The 24,167-nt window shown below is 43.0% G+C and overlaps 2 protein-coding genes across 2 annotated transcripts in view; both read right to left on the bottom strand.

The window, feature by feature from the left end:
• Positions 1-4,057: 4,057 nt before the first annotated feature.
• Positions 4,058-5,796, bottom strand: LOC149912697 (uncharacterized). Its single transcript, XM_090131145.1, has one exon. The coding sequence runs from the start codon at positions 5,386-5,388 to the stop codon at positions 4,465-4,467; it is 924 nt and encodes a 307-aa protein (XP_089987271.1). The 5' UTR covers positions 5,389-5,796; the 3' UTR covers positions 4,058-4,464.
• Positions 5,797-14,726: 8,930 nt separating this feature from the next.
• The window catches only part of LIX1 (limb and CNS expressed 1), a 33,277-nt gene continuing 23,836 nt past the window's right edge, over positions 14,727-24,167 (bottom strand). The window contains exons 3-6 of the mRNA XM_090131697.1: positions 23,686-23,826; positions 20,806-20,901; positions 16,207-16,284; positions 14,727-15,080 (exon numbers count right to left, since the gene is read on the bottom strand). Of these exons, the coding sequence (XP_089987823.1) occupies positions 14,796-15,080; positions 16,207-16,284; positions 20,806-20,901; positions 23,686-23,826 (600 nt within the window). The 3' untranslated portion in view covers positions 14,727-14,795. The remainder of the gene's footprint in view (positions 15,081-16,206; positions 16,285-20,805; positions 20,902-23,685; positions 23,827-24,167) is intronic.

Genomic DNA, 24,167 nt, shown 5'->3' with positions numbered 1-24,167 from the left:
ATCTTTCCCAGCCTGTTTGTATTGTTTGAGCCACAAGTCCTCACCAATTTGCCTTCCACTCCGCTGGGAGAGGCACATCTGGAATCTGGGTCCAGTTGCTTTTCTCCAACGGATCACAAGGCACAGTGGACAACAACTCCAGGTCCTCTCGTTCTGTCGCGGAATTCAGGCTTCCAGGACCTCGGGCAGAAATTCTTGTGCACCACTGCTCTTGAGGGACAAAGTCATTTGGCGTGTTCTTCATGGCTGACTGGTGTTAACATGAGGTGGAACGAGCATGGAGGGTAGAAGCTGAGATCAACGCCACCTGTTTCAGAAAGGCACCTGGCACTCTGGAGCCAGGTGGAACCCATGTGACGGCTAGGAAAGATGAGAGAGTCTGAGAAACTTAACCTAGTCATATTCCTGTTCACCACTCAAACGTAAGTGTAAGTACTAAGAGGCAGTACTCTAGCAGATACTACTCTCTTGGTCTGCATGTTTGAGTTCATCTCTCTTGGCCTCTAGTTTGGTTTCTTCCTGTGCGGCCTTTCCTGTGGGAAATAGCTCACGTGGGCAGATGCCTCAGTAGATAAGGATGTATTTTCTTCTAGAATTTACTTAATAAATGTACTTCCCCGAGATGCCATCATGCACAATCATAGAATCATTTCAGTTGGAAGGGATACTTGAAGGCCGTCCAGCCAACTCTCCTGCAATGAACAGGGACTTCTTTAGCTAGATCAGGTTGCTCAGAGCCTGTTCCAGTGTGACCTTGAACGTATCCAAAGATCCTGCGTGGTATCCACCGCCTCTGTGGGCACCCTGTTCCAGTGCCTCACCACTCCTACGGTAAAAAAACTGCTTCCTTGTAACCAATGTAAATCTCCCCTCTTTTAGTGTGAAACCATGTCCATGAAACCATCACAACAAACCCCAGTCTGCCCCCTTCTTTCTGATAGCCCCCGTTTAGATACTGACAGGCTGTAATGAGGTCTCTGCGGAGCCTTCTCTTCTCCAGGATGAACGGCCCCAGCTCTCTCAGCGTGTCCTCAAAGGAAAGGTGCTCCATCCCTTGGATCATGTTTGCAGCCCTCCGCTGGACACGGTCCAACAGGTCCACGTCTCTCCTGTACTGAGAACTCCACACCTGGATGCAATACGCCAGGTCAGGTCTCCCCAGCAGGAGGGCAGGAGCACTTCCCTCTCCCAGCTGACCACACTTCTTTTGATGCAGCCCAGGGTATGCTGGCTCATGTCCAGGCATCTATCAATAGCCCCAGGTCCTTTTCAGCGGGGCTTTGCTCTATTCTTTCAACGCCCAGCTTGTACTGATAGTGGGGAGCTGCCTTGACCCCGTGCAAGACCTTGCACTGGGATTTGTTGAACCTCGTGAAGTTCACCTGGGCCCACTGCTCGAGCCTGTCCAGGTCCCTCGGGATGGCACTTTGTCAAAGCACTTCTCAGGGTACACAGCCCTGCTACAATGCAGCAGGGAACTGCCATCTAATAAGAGTGTGGAGGAGCTGCTGAAGGTGGCATTGCATTTCGGGTGTGAGTCCCTGAAAGTTCATAGCTCTGCCTTTCTTCTCAGGTCCCTGATGGAAAGAAGCTGCCTGTTCTGTTTGCTCCAAGCCAGCGTCTGAGAGCTAGAAGAGGTGGTGAACAGTGCATCTTCAGGGATTTGTAACAGCTTCTATGCTGGTGAAGCCCTACAGATATTTCAGAGCTCATTCTCAGCCCCTGTCAGACAGATGGTGGGTTCCCTAGGAAGGATGATGTCCACGTGCAGAATGAGAACCAGACTTTTCTGGCCCTAATTTAGTGGGCGAAATTCAGGAAAGAAGAAAAAGTATTCCAGTCAGATATTTGAATGTTAATTTACCTGGGGCAACAGCCAACAAACGCACTGGGGGCTATCAGCAATGAGATGGTAATGGTCAATGGTAATCCTGGCCCTCTGGCTCTGATAGAACTAGTTTTGAGCAAGAAAGAAAAGAACGTGTTCAAAGTTTACATCTTTTTTTTAAAATGAGGATGTGGCCCTTTAATGATTCTACAAGTCTACGACTCAGAGAAAGAAAAAGCAGCTATTTCATCATTTTATTGGAAGGAAGTCAGTAGGAAATTATTCCACAAAAGGAGTACTACATTCTTTGTTAATGTTTCAGTTAGATGTACTGCATCAGGATTTGCAGACCTTCCACCATCGCTGATAGCAGAGGACCGAGAAGATTATGAAGAAGTGCGTAGGGGAAGAATTTCTTATCTGAAAGAGTGCTGAGGCGCTAGAACAGGCTGCGCGGGGAAGTGATGGAATCACTGTCCCTGAAGGAGATCGAGCAGCACGTAGATGTGGCGTTTAGAGACGAGGTTCAGTGGGCGCGGTGAGGATGAGCTGAGAGTTGGGTTTGGTTAGCTTTGAGTTCTTCTCCAGCTTTAATTTCGTCATGATTCTGTGAAGCCGATTGAGAGGCCCTCGCCTCAGCAGGTATGTAGGGCCAGGCCCCGTGGCTGTTGAGTCACGAAGGGAAAGAGGTCCTGCAAGACTGGAAGGCAAGGAGCCACGCTTGTCAAATTCTCCCTTGAAAAAGTGGGAGAAAGCTGCAGGTGGGACCTCACCTACGCAGTTCCATACTGCAGGAGGGCTCTGGGCCAGAGGCAGGAGTTTCCGCTGGGGAGGCAGCTGGGCCAGGGGCAGCTGTTATTTGCCATTTTTGATCGCAGTTATCATTCTACCTGTGACTTGCAGGTGTAGTGTTTCATAAGAGCAGTGCCCTTGCATATCTGCCATTTTGCCTAGTCAAGGTACTTGCTCATAGTTGCTTCCAGGTGTATTGCTTCTCTGTGCTAAATGTCCCTTCTGACCACAAGACCTCTATCACAAAAGCAACATCCTCAAAATAGGGGCGCGATTCCAGCACAGTAACCAACCAGTCGGATCTAGGTGGAGACTAGGCGTCCTCATGCAGGGGAACTGTTAGGTCATGGCTTGCACTGGTGATTGAGCACCTGGTGAAGGGGTGAGGCTGGCCTAGGGAGCGCAGGCAAGTTGCTGGCACTTGTGCTCCCTGTGTGACCGGAAGGGATGGACCCGTGGCCAATGGCCAATGGCATTCTGGGGCGCATTAAAAAGAGCGTGGCCAGCAGGTCGAGGGAGGTGATCCTCCCCCTCTACTCTGCCCTGGTAAGGCCTCATCTGGAGGACTGTGTCCAGTTCTGGGCTCCCCAGTACAAAAAAGACAGGGATCTCTTGGAAAGAGTCCAGCGGAGGGCCACAAAGATGGGGAAGGGCCTGGAGTATCTCCCCTATGAAGAAAGGCTACGTGAACTGGGTCTGTTTAGCCTTGAGAAAAGAAGACTGAGAGGGGACCTGATCCAGGTCTATAAATATCTAAGGTGTGAGGGCCAGAGTGGCGAGGCCAGACTCTTTTCAGCAATGTGTGGAGACAGGACAAGGGGAAACGGCCAGAAACTGGAGCATAGGAAGTTCCTCACAAATGTGTGCAAGAACTTCTTTACGGTGAGGGTGACGGAGCAGTGGAACAGGCTGCCCAGGGAGGTTGTGGAGTCTCCTTCTCTGGAGATATTCAAGACCCGCCTGGACGCCTACTTGTGTGACGTGGTGTAGGGAACCTGCTTTGGCAGGGGGGTTGGACTCAATGATCTCTGGAGGTCCGTTCTGACCCCTACGATTCTGTGATTCTGTGTGATTCTGTGACCCACCGTGGGCTCACGGAAGGGCCAGCCGTTGTAGGGAGACGTCGTGGTTTGGTGATTTTTATTGTCAGTATTTCACATCAGAACATCACGTGGACCAGTGGGAGTTAAAGAGTTAATGTTCTGGTCCCGTTGACTGCCCCTTATGGGCATTGTGAGTATCCTGATGGGGATGGCGGCATCCCCAGAGGACCTGGAGGGAAGAGGAAGTGAGGTGGAGCTCTGGATGTTGGTCTTTGCAGTGTGTTAAGGGAAGTTCTAAAGAAACGGTAACAGCAGCGTGGGAGGCCTCCAGGCCCAGCAGAAGTCTGACCTCCCCCATGCACAGCGCTGACAAAGGCACTGGTAGCAACACGGAGATTTTTCTGAAATTTTATTGCAGAGTCAGCTCTTTGAAAGGGTAGATAACAGCAGGACAAGGGGAGATGATTTGAAGTTGAAGGAGGGAAGATTTAGGTGGGATGTCAGGGGGAAGTTCTTTACAGGGAGAGTGGTGAGGCTGCCCAGAGAAGTTGCGGATGCCCCGTCCCTGGAGGTGTTCAAGGCCAGGTTGGATGGGGCCTCGGGCAGCCTGGTCTGGTGTTCCGTGTGGAGGTTGGTGGCCCTGCCTGTGGCGGGGGAGTTGGAGATTGCCGATCTTTGAGGCCCCTTCCAACCCGGGCCATTCTGGGATTTTGTGGGTCTGACACAGTCCGAGCCCCTGAGGGCTGGTTGTGCCCCAGCTGCAGGCCCGGCCCTGTTCTCGCCAGCTGCTGGGGCGGTGTCCTAGCGCTGCCGGCGGGGTGGCCTCTTGGCAGGAGGTGCGGAGGCCCCAGAGTCGTGGGCCCTCCTCTTCGGGGCTCGCCGAGGCGCCCTGCGTGAGCGCTCCCTGGCCCTGTTGGTGCTGGAGGGACCCGGCACTGCCTCCCCCGGCTCCTCCTGGGCTGCTTGCTGGCTGGTCCTCGATGGAGCCGGGAGGGATGGAGGCTGGCTGGGCCCCTCACTGAGGGCAGTGGTCGAGGGCACAGGATGCTCCTCCTCCACATTGTCTTCCCCAGTGCTGCTGGAGGGCTGTGGGGTCTGTGCCTGGGAGGCAGCTGCACCACGGGCAGCTGCGGGGCTGCCCTCCTGTCCCGTGGCAGCGCGGGAGGCCTCCGGGCCAGCGGGTGGCACCAGCCCGTTGCACACATGCGCAGCTTGCACGACGAGCCGTCGCACAAAGCTGGCGGTCTGGCTTCGCAGGGAGCCGAACAGCCACAAAGTCAGCGCTCCCCCGTCCAGACCAAAGAAGCACAGGCCAGAGAGGACACGGCGCTGTGCTGCAGCGGCTGCCCTGTGGTCAGCCCCAAAGAGCTGCCCCAGCTCCTGGCGCAGCCAGGGCAGCAGTGGCAGGAGCACAGCTGGAGGCAGGCGGAAAATGGACGCCCAGGCGGGCACCGCCCCTGGCTGCTCTTGCGCTGGTGTTGTGTGGTGGGGTGCTGTTCTGGCCCTCTCCTGCTGTCCGACGACAACCTCTTGAAAGCTGTCGTCCGCACGCACTGAGTGCAGGATGGACTCCACCCTGCGTTTGCAGAGGGGGCACGTGGGCATGCTCTCAACCCACCGCTGGATGCAGCCAAAGCAGAACTGGTGCAGGCACGGCATCACATGGCTGGCGTCATCCATGGTGTCCAGGCAAATGGGGCAGCGACGGTCCAGCTCGGTGGCCATGCTGTCCAGCTGCTGGGTGGACAGGAGAGCTAAGGGGATGAGGGGCTGCTCCTCACCCCGCTGCTGCAGCAGCAGGGGTCACGCTAGGAAAAGAAGAGAGGCCACGGTCACTCGCTGAGCCCGCCAGCAGAGGAACAAGTGCCCGGGTCCCTCAGGAAGGAAACCCTCCCAGCTGGGCCGCCCAGGCTGAGGCGTCCCCTTACCGGTTCCCTTTGCTGCTGCGGCCTCCTGGGTGCCCCGGCTGCCTGAGCCAGGCAGGGCGGGGAAGAAGCTCTAGTGGCTCTGGGGACGAGCACTGAGAGCGGCTGTCGGCAGCTCCCAGAGCACGAGACCAGCACCAAGGCTATCCTTGCTCCTCGCTCCAAACCTCACGGACACGCTCGGCTGGAGTGCGGGCACAAGTGAGAGTGAGAGACTCTGTGCCCGGCTACAGGCAGCCAGGGCCAAGAGGTCACAATCCCCTGCTGCGTATGTCACTATCCCTCACGTAGGGGAGCGGTGCCAGTGACGTCACAATGGGCGAGCGTCATCTGCAGCACTCCAAGCCCAGCAATGGCATCCGGGTTTTCCGCAGTGCCTCTGTCCATTCCGTTCCCTATATTGTGTCTGCTCCCTGCCGGCACTTTGCAGCAGTGTCTGAGGCTTTGACCGAGTCTTCCCACATCGCCCCAGCTGTGACAAATCTCCAGATCCATGCAGCACTGGGGTGCCTTCAGCAAAACCCATGTCTTCCTCTGAGGCATCAGGACGCGGGCCTAACTGGCTCTCCCCACAGGCCAACACTGCTGCCCTGCCCCCTCCGTGCATTGGTTCCTCCTACACCAAGTCAAAGACGGCCCGTGGCTCGCCCCTGGAGATTTTCTCCCGTTCTTCTCCCCTAGCTGGGGGCAGCGGGGCTGATCCCCTCTGCCCAGCACGCACCAGGCCTAATCCAGGCTCTGCCTCCTTTCTAGGATTGCAGCCAGGAGTGACACTGCCTATCCGGGTGGGCTCACTGGAGACTGCTGAGGCAGTGAAGCTGGAGCACTTGTCCTGCCAGAAAGGCTTGCGTTGCCAGCACCAGTTCGGAGGCAGTTGACATGAACTGCAATTGGGAGGATCTGGCTGGAGACAGAAAAATCACACCAGCGAGACATCAGAATCCATAAGCCGAGCTGAGTGCAAAACTGTCACAAGCCTGTGGACACACGGTCTAATCCAGAAAGAAAAACGTAGCAATGACATCCTCCTTTGCAACGATGTCTAGGCACTGCAATATGAGAAATCAGCCTTCACCAAATATGGCACTGCAGTCAACAGCTCTGCTGCTGCAAGTTCTGACTCTGCAGAAAGACAGCCCCATTCCCGTTCTCAGGAAGTAGGACAGAAGATACATTTTCTTTCTCTTGTTATTACTAACATTTTATTTTACTAAGAAGGGGGGCACATGTTTGGGAAAGCTAAGGGATTTCTGACTGGAAGATGCTCTGCTTCTGTAAGCTCATGATGGTATTGCTTGCTTTCCCCTGGTGATCCATCTAATTGCAGCGTAGTAATTTTGTTTGGAAATTTCTCTCTTCCGGAGAAACTGAGATCGTGATATTTTGATTGGTCATACAGCTCGGTTTTTAACATTTAGATTTTCTGTGACAGGATCAGAGAAGTATAGATTACTTAGTTTATTTATTTCACCCTGCACAAAAGCAAAAACATACCAGAAATCTCAAGAGGTTCAAGAAAGGAGAAGACCGCCATCACCGTGATAGGATGATGGGATTTCCAAGACATTCCCTACGCACATTTAGCACCACCTACCACCCCCTGCCCCATTGCAAATGGAATAGTGCATTGCTGTCTTGAGGAGTTGTATGGTGATGCAAGCCGTAGCGTAGGCTGATGAATTTCATGGCTGTAAATGTTAACCAGCCATTTATTAAGCCACCTCACACCCATTACTGGCTGTACAACACAACTTGTGAGTGCAGCATTAGCTCAGAATTTATATGCAAGGGGAGATTGATAAAGTTCCTCCCAAAAATTAGCTGACTGAGAAAGCAGTTCGTTAAGAAGTATTTCTTAAAGCAAACCTCTAAAATACCAGTTCTCACAGAATTTTAATTTCCCCTACAGCACCTGCTCATGAGCAGGTATTACTGCAACTAAGCAACGTGTCTTGTGGTCCAAAGCCCCTGTTTTTTCCGCAAAGTTCAGTAGGTGTTCTGAGTTCTCCTCACAGAAATAATCGCCATCAGCTCCACAGTACAGATACACCTCTGCTCCTTGTTGATGTCACCACTGCTGAAACGTACCACCCACCGCCTCACTGTGCTCACATCCACTTTGTGGTCTCCGCAAACATGCAGCAAATGTCGATGAATGTCAGCAGATGACATTATTTCCACATGGAGGAAACACTGAGGCTACAGGACACGAGTGTAACTGGCTCTCCCCACAAGCCAACACTGCTGCCCTGCCCCATGTGTGCATTCGTTCCTTCCACACTTGATCATCTGTCAGTGCTACCCCTGGCTCTTCCTGGGCTGCTTATTGTTCTGTTGATACTGGAGCCTGTATGGATGAAGGTTGGCCGGGATTTTTATCAAGGTCAGTGTTTGAGGTGACACGAAATTCCTCCATGTTGGTTTTTTTCAGTGCTGCTGGAGGCATCAAAGGTGCACACTCTCCTCTTCAGGTTAGTTGAGATGTCCTGTGATTCCCTGACCTGGCTGGCAGTTTAGGGATCTCCCACAGCCTCCCTTCATTTTGTTCTTCAGCTTCCTAGAGGACCTTTCAAAATGTGGTTGTTCAGCTGGCTTCTGAGTAACTGCAAGTAGTACTCTTCTGAACCTTTGGGTAACTAGTGCCAGGGCACAGATCCTCACAATAAAGGAGTGTTTTCCACTACTGAGGTGTACCCCCTTGTGTTCTCATTTATTCCTATTGCCTCTTGTCCTTTCACTGAGCACAAGCAAAAAATGTTTGGTTCTGCCCTCTTTGCACCCTTCTTCAGAGTGGTGACTATAGATCCGAAGATGTATGTGTGACTCCTGCCTCACCTGTGGTGTGAGTTGTGACATGCTGGTGACTGCAGTTATTGAACCGACTATGCTATTTAGAGGTACCTATGGTACAACTGATATACACACAGTGTCATCCAGCCACGGATTTTTTTTTGCTAACCAATCCTCAAGCTGACATGTGCGCAGGAGTCTTACAGATTAGATACAGAGAGTAACTGCTCTGTACTGGTAAAGCTTCAACGAGACCACTCTGATGAGCTCGTGATGTCACACTGATTTAGAACCAGTCTTCCATGGAAGAAGGCTAAAGAATGAAAAACGTGATCAGAGACTTAAAATGGTATTGCTGAGGGACTTGTGTTTGCATCACCTAGTGATTGTAAAGCTGGGAGATTCAGTAGCAATTCTGAGGTACAGCAATAACCCTAAAACTGCTTGAGAGAGACTAAGAAATCTCAAAAATATTAAGCTGAAACTAGTTAGGATAGATTTGTCATTAGGAAAAGGATGTAAGGATAGTTGCACAGAATCATAGAATTCTTAGAGTTGGACTGCACCTCTGAGGGCCATCTAGACCAACTTATCCAGCCTCCCCTTGAAAGTCTCTAGGGACAGGGCATCCGCCACAACATTAGATAATCTGTTCCAGTGTCTCATCACTCTCATTGTAAAAGATTTTTTCCTTATGTCTAACCTAAATCTACTCTCCCTGAGCTTGAAGCCATTTCCTCTTGTTCTGTCTCCACAGATCCTGCTAAAGAGTTGTAATCTTTTTTTCTGTAGCTTCCCTTTAGATACTGAAAGACTTCTATTAGGTCATCTCGCAGCCTTATCTTCTCTAGGCCAAACAGTCCCAGCTCTTTGAGCCTGTCCTCATAAGAGAGATGTTTCACTCCATGGATCATTTCTGTGGTCCTTTTCTGGATGTGCTCTAACAGCTCCACGTCTCTCCTATACTGAGGTCTCCACACATGGACACAGTACTCCAGGTGAGGCCTCACCAGTTCAGAGCAGAGGGGCAGGATCACCTTCCTCAGCATGCTGGTCATGCAACTTTTGATGCAGCTCAGGATACAGTTGGCTTTCTGGGCCACAAGGGAACATTGCTGGCTCTTGTCCAGCTTGCCATCCATCATTACCCCCCCGTTTTTTTCAGCAAGGCTGCTCTCAATTCTTTCATCCCCCAGTTTGTATTGGTAATGGAGGTTGTCTTGAGTCAGGTGCAAGACTTTGCATTTGGATTTGTTGAGCCTCATGAGGTTCACCTCGGCCCACTGCTCAAGCCTGTCTAGGTACCTTTAAATGGCATCTCTTCCCTTTGGTATATCAGCTGCACCCCACAGCTTGGTGTCATCAGAAAAATTTGCTGAGGGTGCACTCAACCCTGCTGTCCGTGTCACTGATGAAGATATTAAAGAGTATCAGTCCCAGTGTGACACCACTTGTCACCAATCTCCATCCAGATATTGAGCTATCGACCGCCACTCTCTTGACTTGATCCTGCAACCAGGATCTATCAAACAGTCCACCCATCAAATCCATATCTTCCCAGTTTGTAGAGAATGATGTTCTGTTCTTCACAGAAATGCACCAGCTCTCTGATCCACTTGTGGCCTCCTTTGGACACTCTCTGACAGCTCCATGTCTTTCTTGTGCTGGGGGCCCCAGGCTTGGACACAGAACTGCAGATGGGGCCTTACTAGGGCAGAGCAGAGGAAGTGTCATATAGGAACTCAAAGCTATGGAATTGTGAATGAAAGCAAAACATACATTTTAAGGGCTAAGGTAAAATTGCATGTGTGATTTCTTGCATCTTGTGCAAGTTGTGCACTTGCACATGAGGGAGAAGAATTTGTCTTAATATGTAGTTGTAAAGCTCAGCTACAATTGAAAGATCAATATACTAAGTATATATAAAGAGAATACAAATAATTGTGAGATACCTTTCTCCACCTATTTGTTTATTTAAATCAAGAGATATCTTGTCCAACAGAAAATAAATTATAGACATTAAAAAAAAAAAAAAAAGAGAGTGATTAAGCTAATGATTCTAACACGGGGAGGAACAGGTGATTGGGTGCTCGAGGTTCAATGAGTGTGCATGCGCATTTTCACATTTGCCCAGAATTATGGTTTAATTGAGATGTGATCATCGGTTTTTAGAAAAGAGAAACAGCTGTAGATGACATGAATGAACATCCATCTGAATAGAGACAGCAAAAGCCTGCTATCTGTTTTTGGAACCTCTGTTGTCAAAGTCTGATAGATTCTTATCTTCAATGTATTTGTCTTATCACAGTTATGCTTTAGTGCACTGATTGATATATATACAAAAGAAACACAAAAGTTTCAAGACACAGTAAACTGCTGGCACTTTATACGAGCCATAGCATTTACTCTAATTTTCTTTATTCTTTCCGAGGCTTCTTGTTTTGGATCCTGAAAATCCAGTTTTTAATGCATATGAGAACAGCAATACCAAGGATGAAGTGGCTCATGTCAAAACAGAGCTTCCTTAAGCTTCCCTTTAACAGCGTGAAAGCAAAAATGCATGGAATATTTTCACAAACATATAGTGTAACAACCTGCCTGGAGAGCCTTCTCTGCTAATTTTACTCTCACGTAAATGATATAATACTCCTGCCAGGAGTGTGCACCTGGGGTCAAGGGGCTCTTATTCTCCCAATCTGCCAGATTATCTATCAAACAACTATTATCATTGCTTCCGAATTACCTGAACACAATTCATTCCATACAGACATTAAGTCTCCTGATACAAATTCAATCCACTGTGGTGGAAATAGCTGAAATATTCTCTCCTCAGGCTGATAAGTTCAGGCTGAAGGGCAAGAGAGACAGCATTTCAGAGGTTTCTTACTATTAAATATAGTTGCTTTTACTTCACAGCTCCCCTGAAAGGGTATTGGTTTCTATGAAAGTTTAAAGGGCCATTTACACAAGTGTTCCTCTGAAAGAAAGCTGTGGTTGCATGGTAAAAGGACTATACATTTTCCCAACATATGTTGATTTGGTGTATTGTGTTACATAAATGCAGTCTGATAGATTCTGTCCACACATAGTTACTTGCAGAAATTATGGGCACCTATGTATCTCTTGTGTCCAACATCAAAGTGATGTTTGAAATACAAGGAGGAGATAAACGATGAAGTCAGACTCTGCCTGTGGGTAGGCAATAACATACTTCAACATTTAACAGGAGACATAAACAGTACTGGCATCCAGAGTAGACTGATAAGGCTACAACACAAAGTTCCTATGCAGAAGTGATTAGGTATTTGGCTGCAGTGGCAGCATTGGCATCATCTTTTCTCACAGTGTGAGGAACAGCATACAAAGCATGTAATCCAGAGGAATGTATCTGACAACAAGCAGCCTTGTACGGTTAAAACATGATGAGGAGAGACAGGAGTGGGGTAAGAAGAAGAGGTAAGTGGGAAAGTGGGCAGTACTTGTTAATGCTAAGTGAAATGTGTCCTTTCAAAGCTAACCTTCTTTTGTGTCTTCCCATCAGCTCAAAGAATGCAGAGATCTAGGATGGGGTCTCTAGTTTTCTTCGTGCTTTGAAGTGCTGATTTCTGCACAAATCCTTAGAGCTGAAGTAGCTAACATAAAAAATGAAGCTCGAATGCTGAAATCAATCCACAGGAGTGTGATTGTTTATTTCTCCATCTGATCAACAAATAAAAATCAAAGCAATCCAAGTTTTTCCAGTACTTTTCCTACAACCTACTTAATCAGTTTACATACTACACTGATGGAAGGCAAACCATTGCCTAAATTACATAACCTAAATGCACAAGGGAGGATGTACAATCTATTGATGCAGTGTGAAAATTACTTTCACTTTATTGTTATACATATGAAATGCCCTGAAAGGAAACAAAACATTAAAAGCAAGTAAAAATTTATTTTCAGTTAATAAAACATATTTTTAAGTAATAGAGCCATACAACTTTGTACATTTTTTAAATGAGCACCTGAAAGGAGATAAAAAATGAGAATTTTCTCCAACCTTGTATGTTGTTCAAGATCTCTCTTTTGTCCCAACCATTTTCCATCCCACATAATCATTTTATTTTGAAGACAAAAAATCTCGTGGGATTTGTTGATTCCTTACAATGAACTGAAATACTTCCTTCTTCAGTGAGCTTAAAGAAAGAATTCAAGACTTGTAAAGTCCATGCCACTATTAGTTCAAGCTGAGATCTCAGAATGCTGAAGAGGGAGGCTGCATTCTTTTTCTTTCCCTTGGAAATTTCACATTCAGTAGATAAAAATTAAAAAAAAAAAAAAAAAAAAAAAAAAAAAAAAAAAGATTAAAAACCCACAACTGTTGCTCTTCATTTACAATCTCACCACAGCTTTCCAAAATTCTGTGCTGCTCATTTGTCTTTTCAAGCTGCTGATTTGAAGAAATTGATGTGTAGAAACTTAACAGCGAAGCTTTATTATGATTAAGCAAGGTATTCTTTATTGGCAGTGCTGGGGTAGCATCCAGTAACTCTCTAAGAATGCTCCTCCTGAATTGCATACCCCTTACATTCCCAAATTCATTTTCCTATCCACTCCCAATGACTGACTAACAGAGATGGCCTTATTTGGCCATCTTCAATGTCACTGTCTGTCCTTGGGGTGTTTCATTTACTTTCTCCAAATATTCCTTTTGTCCCAAAGATTACTGTGGAATGCAAAGACAATTGGAAAAGTCTCTTACACAGGTAGGAAGACAAGGGGAATGTCTTGATGCATCCGTCACATTTTAGGCAAATTCTGCCTGGTATGTGTGGATTCTGGCTTATAATGACTCCACTAAACAGGTGCAGTTTTTTCTGTTGTTTCTTCTGCCTTGTTAAAGCAGAACAGTCTTACAACATATCTCCCTTTCTACAATGGGATGTACCCACTTATCATCCACAACACCTAAAAGCTACTGTGGTATTGCAAGAAAGCATTAACAGAATAACTTTGTGTAATTAATTCTTCAAATCACTGTGCTTGCTATAGCTAAGCTGTAGGCCAGCTTGGCTCTCCCTCTACTGGGCATCTATACTGTACAGCCATCCCACAACTCTCCTTATACGTGCAAGAATCTTTACAGGTCACAGTTGTCTGTCTCTGCAGTAAGGCTGCGTCCCACACTAGGGAACTGTGTCTAGCAGTGGTGTGCATGGTTTTGCAACACAGTTATTACTGCTGAACTATTCTCTTGTCTTTTTTATATGAGACGTGACACTGTTGGGTGTCCACTTCTGTAAAGAATGAAAATGAATTTTTCCCAGCCTGCTTTTCCTCCAACTGAACTGTGTGTCCCTCTTACGTAGAAATACATTATGTTTAAAGCAAACTGTACTTTGTTAAAAGATGTTAAGAGATACTACTGAGGTTATTAAGTTGATTTAAACTACAGCTATGCTAAACGTCCATTCTTCTGGCAGAAACTACCAGGAAACAGAACTACAGAGAAGTATGTTCAAGTTCATTGACCAGCATCTTAACACCTTCCTGCTGTCATCATCAGCTAAAATGGCATGCTGGTTACATGACTGCGTGCTTTCTACAGGCTTATGCTGCCTACTTTGCTCTACAGACAGTAGCTTCTAGTAGTGGAATTGTGCTGACAGTCAGCAAGAGGAAAGGAAAGATCTTGAACCTCAGTAGGTATTTGTTGAAGTGCAAGCAAGTAAATTCTCTTTGAAAAGTATATAAAGTCTAACTAGAAAATTTTTATCACATCGTTAGCCATACCGATGGCCAGTGAATAACTTCTGCTCATCTTTATGTTCCCATAGATTTGTGAAATCTTGCTGGCTGCAACAGAGGTAAAGCACCTTGAATCCGGAGAACTTGTTTAATACTGCAGGGTTTATTTTGCTTGAAAGGTTCTTTATACCCTTTGAAAAACACAATGAACTTCAGCAATAGCACCTGATAAGAGGAAACACATGCTGTGAAGAAGTCTGGGAGTAACCAGGCACCAATACAGCTTTGAACTACCCTTTTTGTCTTTTACTGCTGGTAATTTGTAGGTTTGTGAAGACAATTTTTATGTCTTCAACAAAGATGTGGTCTTCATGTGGAAATCAGGTTACCATGTCAAGTTCAATCTTCAGAGTACCATAAAAGCTTTTGTGCTTTGTCTCCATTTAGGTTTTACACATATCTTAGTACCAGTGGTACATCAAATGTTTCATGGCAGCTTTAGCTTGACCTGAAGATTAGCCACTGAAATAAAAATTAAAAAAATAAAAAAATAAAAAGAATAATAATAAAAAAAAAAATCTGTGCTTTTAGATACAGAAATTAAAACATCTATGGAAAAGAATGCCAACAACTTACATGGAGAGTATTTTTAACCTAGCCTGGCATGTTAAAACATCTTCTTCAAATTTAGCGGTAGCCATGTAGGGCCAAGCTCATTTGATTGTCCCATGAGGAAGTGGTAATGTGATCACTGTAGATCTGACTCAGTGCTAAGCTCAGTATCTCTTTCTTTTCTTTGTAGAACCTCAGTTCATGCCCAGCTTTCCTGACTTCTTCCAGTTCCCTCAGTGCCATTTGCAGCTCTTGGGAGATAATTCCTGGAGATTCTTGCTCCTTCATAATCCAGTCCAGGGCCATGTGACTTCTCATCTTTTCATCTAAGGAACACTGGGAGTAGTAGGAAATTACTTCCTGTCATTCAGGGAAATAACAGACATGGAACTTAGTAACAAAACTACTTTAAATAGACACACAAACAACAGTGAGAATCATTCAGCTTTGCACAAAAATTACACAGCAGTCCTCTATAATGTTTTTTCAAAAGCTGATTACTAAAAGATAGAACTAAATCTACCTATGCTTATTTCTCTAGAAGAGAGGTAACATTTTGAATAATGAAAGCTATTCTGGGCTCCCCAGTACAAAAAAGACAGGGATCTCTTGGAAAGAGTCCAGCGGAGGGCCACAAAGATGGGGAAGGGCCTGGAGTATCTCCCCTATGAAGAAAGGCTACGTGAACTGGGTCTGTTTAGCCTTGAGAAGAGAAGACTGAGAGGGGACCTGATCCAGGTCTACAAATATCTAAGGTGTGGCAAAGTGGCGAGGCCAGACTCTTCTCAGCAGTGTGCAGAGACAGGACAAGGGGAAACGGCCAGAAACTGGAGCATAGGAAGTTCCGCACCAATGTGCGCAAGAACTTCTTTACGGTGAGGGTGACGGAGCAGTGGAACAGGCTGCCCAGGGAGGTTGTGGAGTCTCCTTCTCTGGAGATATTCAAGACCCGCCTGGACGCCTACTTGTGTGACGTGGTGTAGGGAACCTGCTTTGGCAGGGGGGTTGGACTCAATGATCTCTGGAGGTCCGTTCTGACCCCTACGATTCTGTGATTCTGTGATTCTGTGATTCTCTTCCCTTTGGAAAGCTCAGAATGTATAATTTTTCTGTACGTTGTAACATAATACACAACTTAGTTTCACAAGTTAAAAATATTTTGAAATTTTTCAACGTATTGCATTTTCAAGTGCTGTCCCAAAATAGAAGATAAAACCTGTTAGGGTTGCAATTTATCTCAAATGAATTTTCTGCCTGTTGATAGATTAAAGTGAGAAATATTCAGGGTTTTCTTGCAGTGATATCAAGGGGCAAATACAGAAAATACAAAGTATTTTAAAACTTAATTTTTCTAAGTATTGTATAAATCAAAATAAAGGACAAATACATTAACTCAGAAATTAAAAGTACTGCTAGTAATAGTAATTTGCATATTTTAACCTCACACAGTTAACCACTCAGTCAACTTTTTAATGTCTTGTCCTACCTGCCGGGAGCACTTTGTTTCCCGTAGGGCTTTAAGGCTTCCATTCCAATGCAGAAGCTGAAAGACAATCATGAGCTCCTGCAAAATGTGATTACACATTGAAATATTCAAAAAACACACCACTTAAGAGAAAAAAAAAAAAAGAGCAGATTTGGTGTTTAATGTTGATGACATAAAGGAAAATTAATCCAAATTGTATTAGGAGTTATAATGAAAGGCTTACAGCCAGGTAGCTAAAAGCTAGTATTTCTTCTTTTGAAGCAAATAGAGTACTGTAAAATATTGATATTCTAAGTCCCTCAATCTGAGCTTTTACTTACTTCTAGGTGACTACTACAACCTTATTTATAGTCACAGTGCTGGCGTATTTAGAGCTTTTTAGCTATCAGACATCAGCATTAAAAATATGGCAAACTCCTGATCACCAGGTTGAGTATTTTATTTTCTATTTTCTGCACATTAAAGTAAGGCAGTTTAATTGACTTTCTACCTTTCATTGTGTCACATCCCCATAATCATTGCAAAATAACATTTAATTTGGTGAAGTATCAATGATACTTAAAATTAACTTTAGATCCTTGCCCCAAATCACTGTTCTGTTAGTTTTGCTAATTTTCAAACTCTGAATTGAGATGGATAACTATCACAGAAAGAATGCTATCAAATTTTTACACACACACACACACACATACACACACACAAAGGATGAGATTTGCTATCTAACTGATCACTTTTCTAATGGGATTTTTATTTCATGGCAGACATCCAGTAGCCTTAAACAAAATTGTTATCAATGTATTCGTTTTTCTTTACATGAGGTGAGGCTGTTAAACTCTAGGCATTTTGATCTTCGTGTGAAACAAAACGGCTATCTCATAGTAAATATACAAAACAAACGTTTCACCTGAAACACAGTTGATGCAGTTTAATGGGTCAGCTGGTGCTATTAAACAAGGCTATGCACAGAAGAACTGAATGAGGTCCCTGAGAGGGTTGTAATTATATCTGCTATATTGAATAGAGCAGGGTTAGATGGAACTGGATTTCTCATTGTAAAGATTGAATACTTTAAAATTACTTGTTCCAAAACAAACATATTGCTAATATTGCCCTATTTTGATAATATCAAGACCCTGTGGAGATTTACAGTGGGCGCCAATAGAAAGTAGGGAAATGGGAGAGAAAAGTAAACCTTAAGGAAGAATATATACATGTGTCAATCCTGACCATTGCTCATGGTAATGAGTACCTACCAGATACTGAATCACTGCCTCAGTATTACTAAGAGTGCCTAACACATTACAGTTTAAATTAGAGATGGGAGGGAGAAAGATAAAGACTAACTTGGTAGCATACAAGGATTATTTTAATCACCAGTGATTCTCTTTCAAATGCTAACCTCAAACTGGGCAGAATGAAGAGTGAATCTTAGTCTGTTTTTACTCATGTTCATTTACTGTTTTTGATGTGACCAAAAGCATTGGCTTGTAACTGGATTTTTGCATCTAGCTTGATGATTTGTAGTCTTCTGACAAAACAGAGGACAGGACAAAAGGATTCAGTGATAAGACTGATAAAATTATCTTCCTTACATTGGATAGAAAACGTAGAGCTTTACTTGGGCTGTACAAATTATTTGTCTGGTATCTTGACCAATTATTCCTACATTTCAGTCCTTTCCTCGAACCTTTTATAAACTTAGCTACATTATTAGTTTTTGCTTATGCAGGAGACTGTTTATATTACAATGAATTTTATATACATTTGAGATGGACATAGTTAGTAGATGGAGGAAGTGCCCTAGTGAAGAAAGTAAGAGTGCACAAAGTAAGTCTGCACAATCTCACATTTCAGACCAAGACATCAGGAGTAGTATCCCTGGTGGTGTTGACCTAATACGTCTTGAATACTGCTGTACTCCATTCATAGTAAGGATCATAATTCAATGGTGTGGGAAATGACGTATGATTTTTGCGTAAGTAATAGAATGTTGTATCCAAGGGACATACCTCAGAACCTGTGATACAAGGTAAGTTTCTGTCTGTGGTTAAAGAATAGGGTATGCACATTCTGGACAGATAAAAGGAGTGTCTGGCTGGCATGTTAATTTGTGTACACTCCTCCCTTGGGCAGATTGTGGTGGTAGGTTAAGGATGAGCAAAGATAAGGACTGTAAGACATACATCTGCACCCAGAACTCTGCAAGAAGAGACAAACTTATCTGGCAAGACATATGACGGAAGACACTGGCCTGGTCAGATCTTGGGTTAAACAGTACCCGTTTACAATGACATAATGAATTTTCTTGCACAAAATCTTTACATGTAGTAAAAAAGAAGTTCTTTTCATTCATTGTGAGAAATAATTCAAATAATTTTTTGGAGGCCAGGTCTGACCTAAATATTCAGCTCTTTATGCATACCTCTTTACTTATTCCCTTTTCTTTACCTCAGGAAACAAAAACAAAATAAATCAAGATACAAGCCCAAAATGCAAAGTCCCCAAAGCATGTGAAGACCAATCTTTAAAGGTGGAAGAATGTCCAAAGTTTGTGCTACATGTCTGGAGTCCTTTCAGACTGAAAAGATTGTGGTAGGTTTTGTGTGGCCTTAGAAGCTGTGGTCTTATTTTGACTTTCTGTGCAACTGGCTTTTGATTTTAAAATAATTATAAAAGAAACTATTAACCATTTTGTTTACTTTGCAAGATCTGCCCTATATTTCAAACAACAGAAGATAGCAGTTTGTAACTAATCATAGGGAAATTTGTAATGTCTTTTGTATAAATAGTTCACACACTCTCCCTTCGATGCTTCTTCACTTACTGGAGATGAACCCTGCAATGCAACACTGTGCTTTTTATCATTTAGACTAGAAATTGCCTTACGTCTTTTGATTTTCATATTTCCAATCATTCTGCAATAGCATATCAGCTATAGTCTGAAATAGCTGAACACTATCTTGGAAACACAGTGATATATGGGAATTAGTGTGAGCTCCTTCACTCTCCATTCTGATTTGCTTGAATGTATAAACCTGCTGTATTAGTTCTCATTTACCATTGGATTTTAACATGTTCATATAAGATATCAATCTTTGCATTAGGATGGCTTGTTACCTATTTATATTTGTAGCACATGGATTATTTGATAAATAATCCTGGCTTACTCATCTTACTCAAGTGCATAGACAAGGGTTTTAAATTTAATTGGGATATTTTGTGATTTGGATTCAAAAACATGTTTTATTTTACAAATCTCTGCTCGTAGGCCATAGCATCTACTCTATCAAATGTTTTTTGCAGTTTGAGTGTTCTTTCTCAAAGCCTGTTTTTTTTTTGAGTTGTTTCTGAAATTCCATCTCTGGATTAAGTGCATCTTGAGGAGAGAAGGCATAAGATCAGACTTCAGAATTATATTACTTTGGCCCCAGCAAGCCTCCTGAAAGTTTATCATCTTGAGTGCAGTATCTGTGACATTAAGTAAATATCATAGATACTATGACATTACCTATGACATTAAGTAAATAGGGCAACTTTTTCCTGATGATACTTTTCTCACTCTTTGTTAGATGTGCCAATGTGAGGTGCTACTTATAGCTCAGCCAAAACATGTAGGCTTCCGGAAACATGCAGTTCAAAACAGGCATGCTCTAGGAATATTTGGACTATTTTCCTGAATTTATTTCCTCCTTCACACATCTGAAAGCTACACACAGCTGTGTATTGATTGCACTCAGAAGATGAAGCGGAATGGTACCCATAACACATAGCACTTATGCCCAGTTAACCTGTGCTATTCATCAATAAAAATCAAAACCCTACAGCATATTGTAGGCAGTTGAAATCTATACGACATCACATCAATCAGTTCACACTTAATCAAATGTAAGAAAAATAAACTCAAAAATATGTGGGTCTACTTTGGTGCCTAGATTAAATAACTGTGCATGAAGGTTTTACATATAATTTAGTAATTTAGAAAGCTGTAATAAAGCATTGGAGATTTTGTTAGTGGATCAGAATATGTGTTCTGAAGTGTTGAATCAACCTTCTTTCAACTGGAATTAATTTTAGAAAGGCTCTGACAGAGGGCCAGAAGTGGTCACCACACCTTTGAAATGACCGTTGTTACAGGAATATTTGCCCTTCAACATATTACATTAGACAGTGTGTGGCAATTCATTCACCCACGTTCAGTACAGTACTTTCAGATTTTCTTTAGAATACCAGTGCAGGAAGTCAAGTGCTCACTTGTCAGGATGTACTAACCCAGTATAAGGACCGTGATTATAGTATTTTCTCCAGTAATGTAGTTTTAGAGTGATATTTTTTATTAGGATATGGAATCAAAAAGGCCATTTTACCATACATGAATTTTAGGCACAGCACTGTGCATATAGTATTTCAGTGCATGTAATCAGCTGGAAGGGACACTACTCTATGCTAATATTGCAGACATGTTGACTTATTGTAGTGCAGCTTTGAAATTAACCTTTAGACATTCAGATTTGATCTAAATCCAGTTTTCTTTCATTCTCTATGGTCTCAGCATGCCTCTGATGCAATGAATTCTATCTGACATTAGTCTTATTTTTATACCTGAAATTCCAGCATTGTCTTTCCAATGTTTGACTCTAGCATGTAATGATAAGCTCCAATACTAGTGCTGGGGTCATCAGCATCCTTCAGGTTACCCTTTAGGAAGAAACAAGAGAATGTGATTAGAAAGGAAGTAGTTGATTTATGGTTGTATATTTCGTAGTTAATAACATGTCTTAATACTGCTAACCCAAGACTTTTTTAATGTCCCTCCATTTCTTTCCCCATCAAACAATTTGGGAGCCTGTTTCTGCAAACCACAATGACCACAGAAACTACTCATTTTATCTATAGTTAGTGTACTATCTGATTGTGAAATTAGAGTGCTGAAGTGCTTAGTGACAGACTGAGTGCTGAAAGTGGGATTAACTAGAAGCGCTTTAGTATTTGCTTTGCAGTAAGCAGTTAGCACTCAAAAGTCTTCCTTAGCTAATATCCCCATGATCCTCCTACTGACATTTCTCAAATCACTCTCCTGCTGATACATTTTTAGTCAGTTTAACTGATGTACTTCCTTGTAGGTATGATTTTCACATTACCTTCTTAAGAGTTCCTATCTATCCACACAGCCACTAGACTGAATATTTGTGTGCAGTTTTTCTATCTTGGTGCTTGCTACAACTCAGATACTTTGCAAAATATCTCAACACTGTAATGCAGAGGAAATAGGACCCTTGCCTGTGCCCAACAGAAAAGGAGAAGTAGAAGGAGTGAGATCCCAATAATGATTTATAGAGCAGGAGAAGACTCCAGGAAAACAATTTTACAGAGCTCTTCATATGCTTTAAGGAATTTTCTAACCATTCCCCCTCCCCCCCCACAACCCTCTCCCCGCCCCCCAAAAATAAAGAATCTTTTATTGTAAAGAAGACGGAGAAAAATGCAATCTGGAATTATCAATTTCTTTATAAAGAGGAAAATTATGTAGGCAAAGTTATCTGATCATTCTGGAGCTCTAACAAAATCTTCTTTCAGGTGTAAGGATGGAAAGAAATATGACCTGAGAAAGGCAAGAAGGGGAAGCAATTTCTTATTGTTCTGCCCAGACTTGTTTATCTCTTCTAAGTCAAAAGATATAATACTTTCCAGCTTCAATATAAATTGACTGTAATGGGACTATAATGACAGACTAGAGTTTTGAAGCAAGTCTTGGCTTATCTTATGAACTGGAGCAGCACCCCCGTGAGCACTTCCAAAGTAAACTGACAGTGGTTAGTGGCTCAGCAGCATACAATAATTTTATATCAAGACCTGCTTCTCTTTATCTAATCTTTGCTGTCCCAGTGCACTATTAATGGGAGAGTCTACCTCCTGATCTCTGTGTGGTGTTCGTTCATCTAAAGTCATAATTGCTTGAGATGAATCAACAAAATGCTCCTTCAGTTAAATCAGTTCTGTCCTGTTCTAGGTATTTAACAAATAGTCCTAGTGCAACAAACCTGACTGTGCAGGTTTTGCATCTCATAAAGTGTACCTATAGTAATGAGTACACTCAATAAAGCACAGCTGTGGGCATGCTAATAATACGATCCATAGTTTTACATTCACTTTTTCAGTAGAATTCAAAAGCTGCATTAATTACCCAGCTACAGGAAGAGGCTGAGTTTCATCTCTTTCATAGAATCATAGAATGGCCCGGGTTGAAAATGACCACAATGATCATCTAGTTTCAACCCCACTGCTATGTGCAGGGTTGCACAGCCTGGCCTTGAATGCCTCCAGGGATGGGACATCCACAAGTTCCCTGGGCAACTTGTAAGCTCCTTTTTAGGGGAAAACCAAGAAAAAGGAACAAGATAATTTTGGACAGATTCCTTTGCATAACCCCAGCTGTTCAATGGCAACTTCAGAAAGTTAAACAGATTTCTACCCAATATGGTTCCACTGAACTGAAAGAAAATTTATGGCTTTTGAATGCTGTAGCGTTAACACAATGCTGTTGAAATATTTATGCTGGCTTTTAAATATCCCTAAGGAAATCCAGGCAGAACTCTGTGAAGCATATAATCTTTTAGCTCAAAAATTTCCATAAAAAATGATAAATTACTTAAGTCAAAAAACTCCCTTTAAATTTCATACACAAATAAATCATGTTCTATTTCTCCTTACTTTTTATGGATTTTTTGTCCCTCTGTGAAGTATAAAATTCTCAGTACTGTAAAAGAAAACCATTCTTTCATCTATGAAACAGATACAGACTAGACCCCCTTATGCTCATCTGTTTCTATATCCCTTCCCAAATATATCTTATGAGGGAGTACACTCAGAAGGAGAACACTATGATTATTAAAAAAAAAAAAAAAGGGAGAAGAAAATAGTGATATTTCCAAAATTTTAAAAATCTCTTCCACACTTAATATCAGAAATGTCTTCTGCTAGCAGAAAAGAAATTCAATTAAACTTTCCTCAACTCACAATACATGTCTTTTAGCAAAGCAGTACTTTCATTCCTAAGGATTTACAGCACTCTGAAATGATATTTGCTACATAGTAGTGTTCTGAACTATAAATATAAAATAAATAAAATATAAACTAAATATAAAATAAATAAAATATAAAATATAAAAAGAAAATAAATAAATAAATAAATAAATCGGCATGACCTTTAATGACTAACGCAGCTTTAAAAAACTGATGCTTGAATCCCTAATTTATTAATTTTAATAAAACTGACAATCTTTATTACTACAAAGGTGAAAAAACAGTAAGACCTTGGCTTTTGTCAATTGGTGGAAAATCTACTAGTGGAGAATCATAATCTTGTACCTTCTATTTGTTAATACCATTCACACGTGCTCTTTTTGCTCACTTAGCAGGCAGTTTGGAGTTTTGATTTTATCTACAAGATCATATGATTCCCCCTTTATTTTTTGCACTTACACTTGTTGAAGAAACAGCCTCCTGAATGCTTTCCATGATGAATTCCTTCGTGATTCTGCGACAGGGCAACTCATTGAAGAGAGAGTTTATCAGAGCCACTTTTGCAGCATCTCGCCTTGCCTCTGCTCTGCTTAAGCAGCTCTGTAAAAGCACAGAAGCAATTTTACAGGTCTCAGATGAAACCTGTATTTCCCACTGTATTTCTTATGTGTGTTTTTTTGCCTCTCACAGTAAATTAGAGTTAAAATATATGATTTATACTATTAATAATTGCTTTTGTCATAAAATCTGACTTCTGAGAACCAACATTTTAATTGGGAAGTAGCTGAGCCAGAAATCTTCATGAAAATTATTGGCTTAAGTAAACATTAATTTATCAAAATTCTTTAACTGTTTTTTAATAGTTACTGTAAACATTAATTTGCTGCTTAGCATACTTTCTAGCAATCATAGAATCATAGAATCACAAGGTTGGAAACGAC

This window comes from Phasianus colchicus, chromosome Z (genome assembly GCF_987193195.1).
Source record: "Phasianus colchicus chromosome Z, bPhaCol1.hap1.1, whole genome shotgun sequence".
NCBI classification, from domain to species: domain Eukaryota; kingdom Metazoa; phylum Chordata; class Aves; order Galliformes; family Phasianidae; genus Phasianus; species Phasianus colchicus.
Note: the sequence above shows the minus strand (reverse complement) of the source record. Positions and strands in the feature narration are given on the sequence as shown.

What these genes read in the sequence shown, in the direction of transcription:
- LOC149912697 (XM_090131145.1), bottom strand. Translation starts at nt 5,388, where the DNA reads ATGGCCACCGAGCTGGACCGTCGCTGCCCCATTTGCCTGGACACCATG.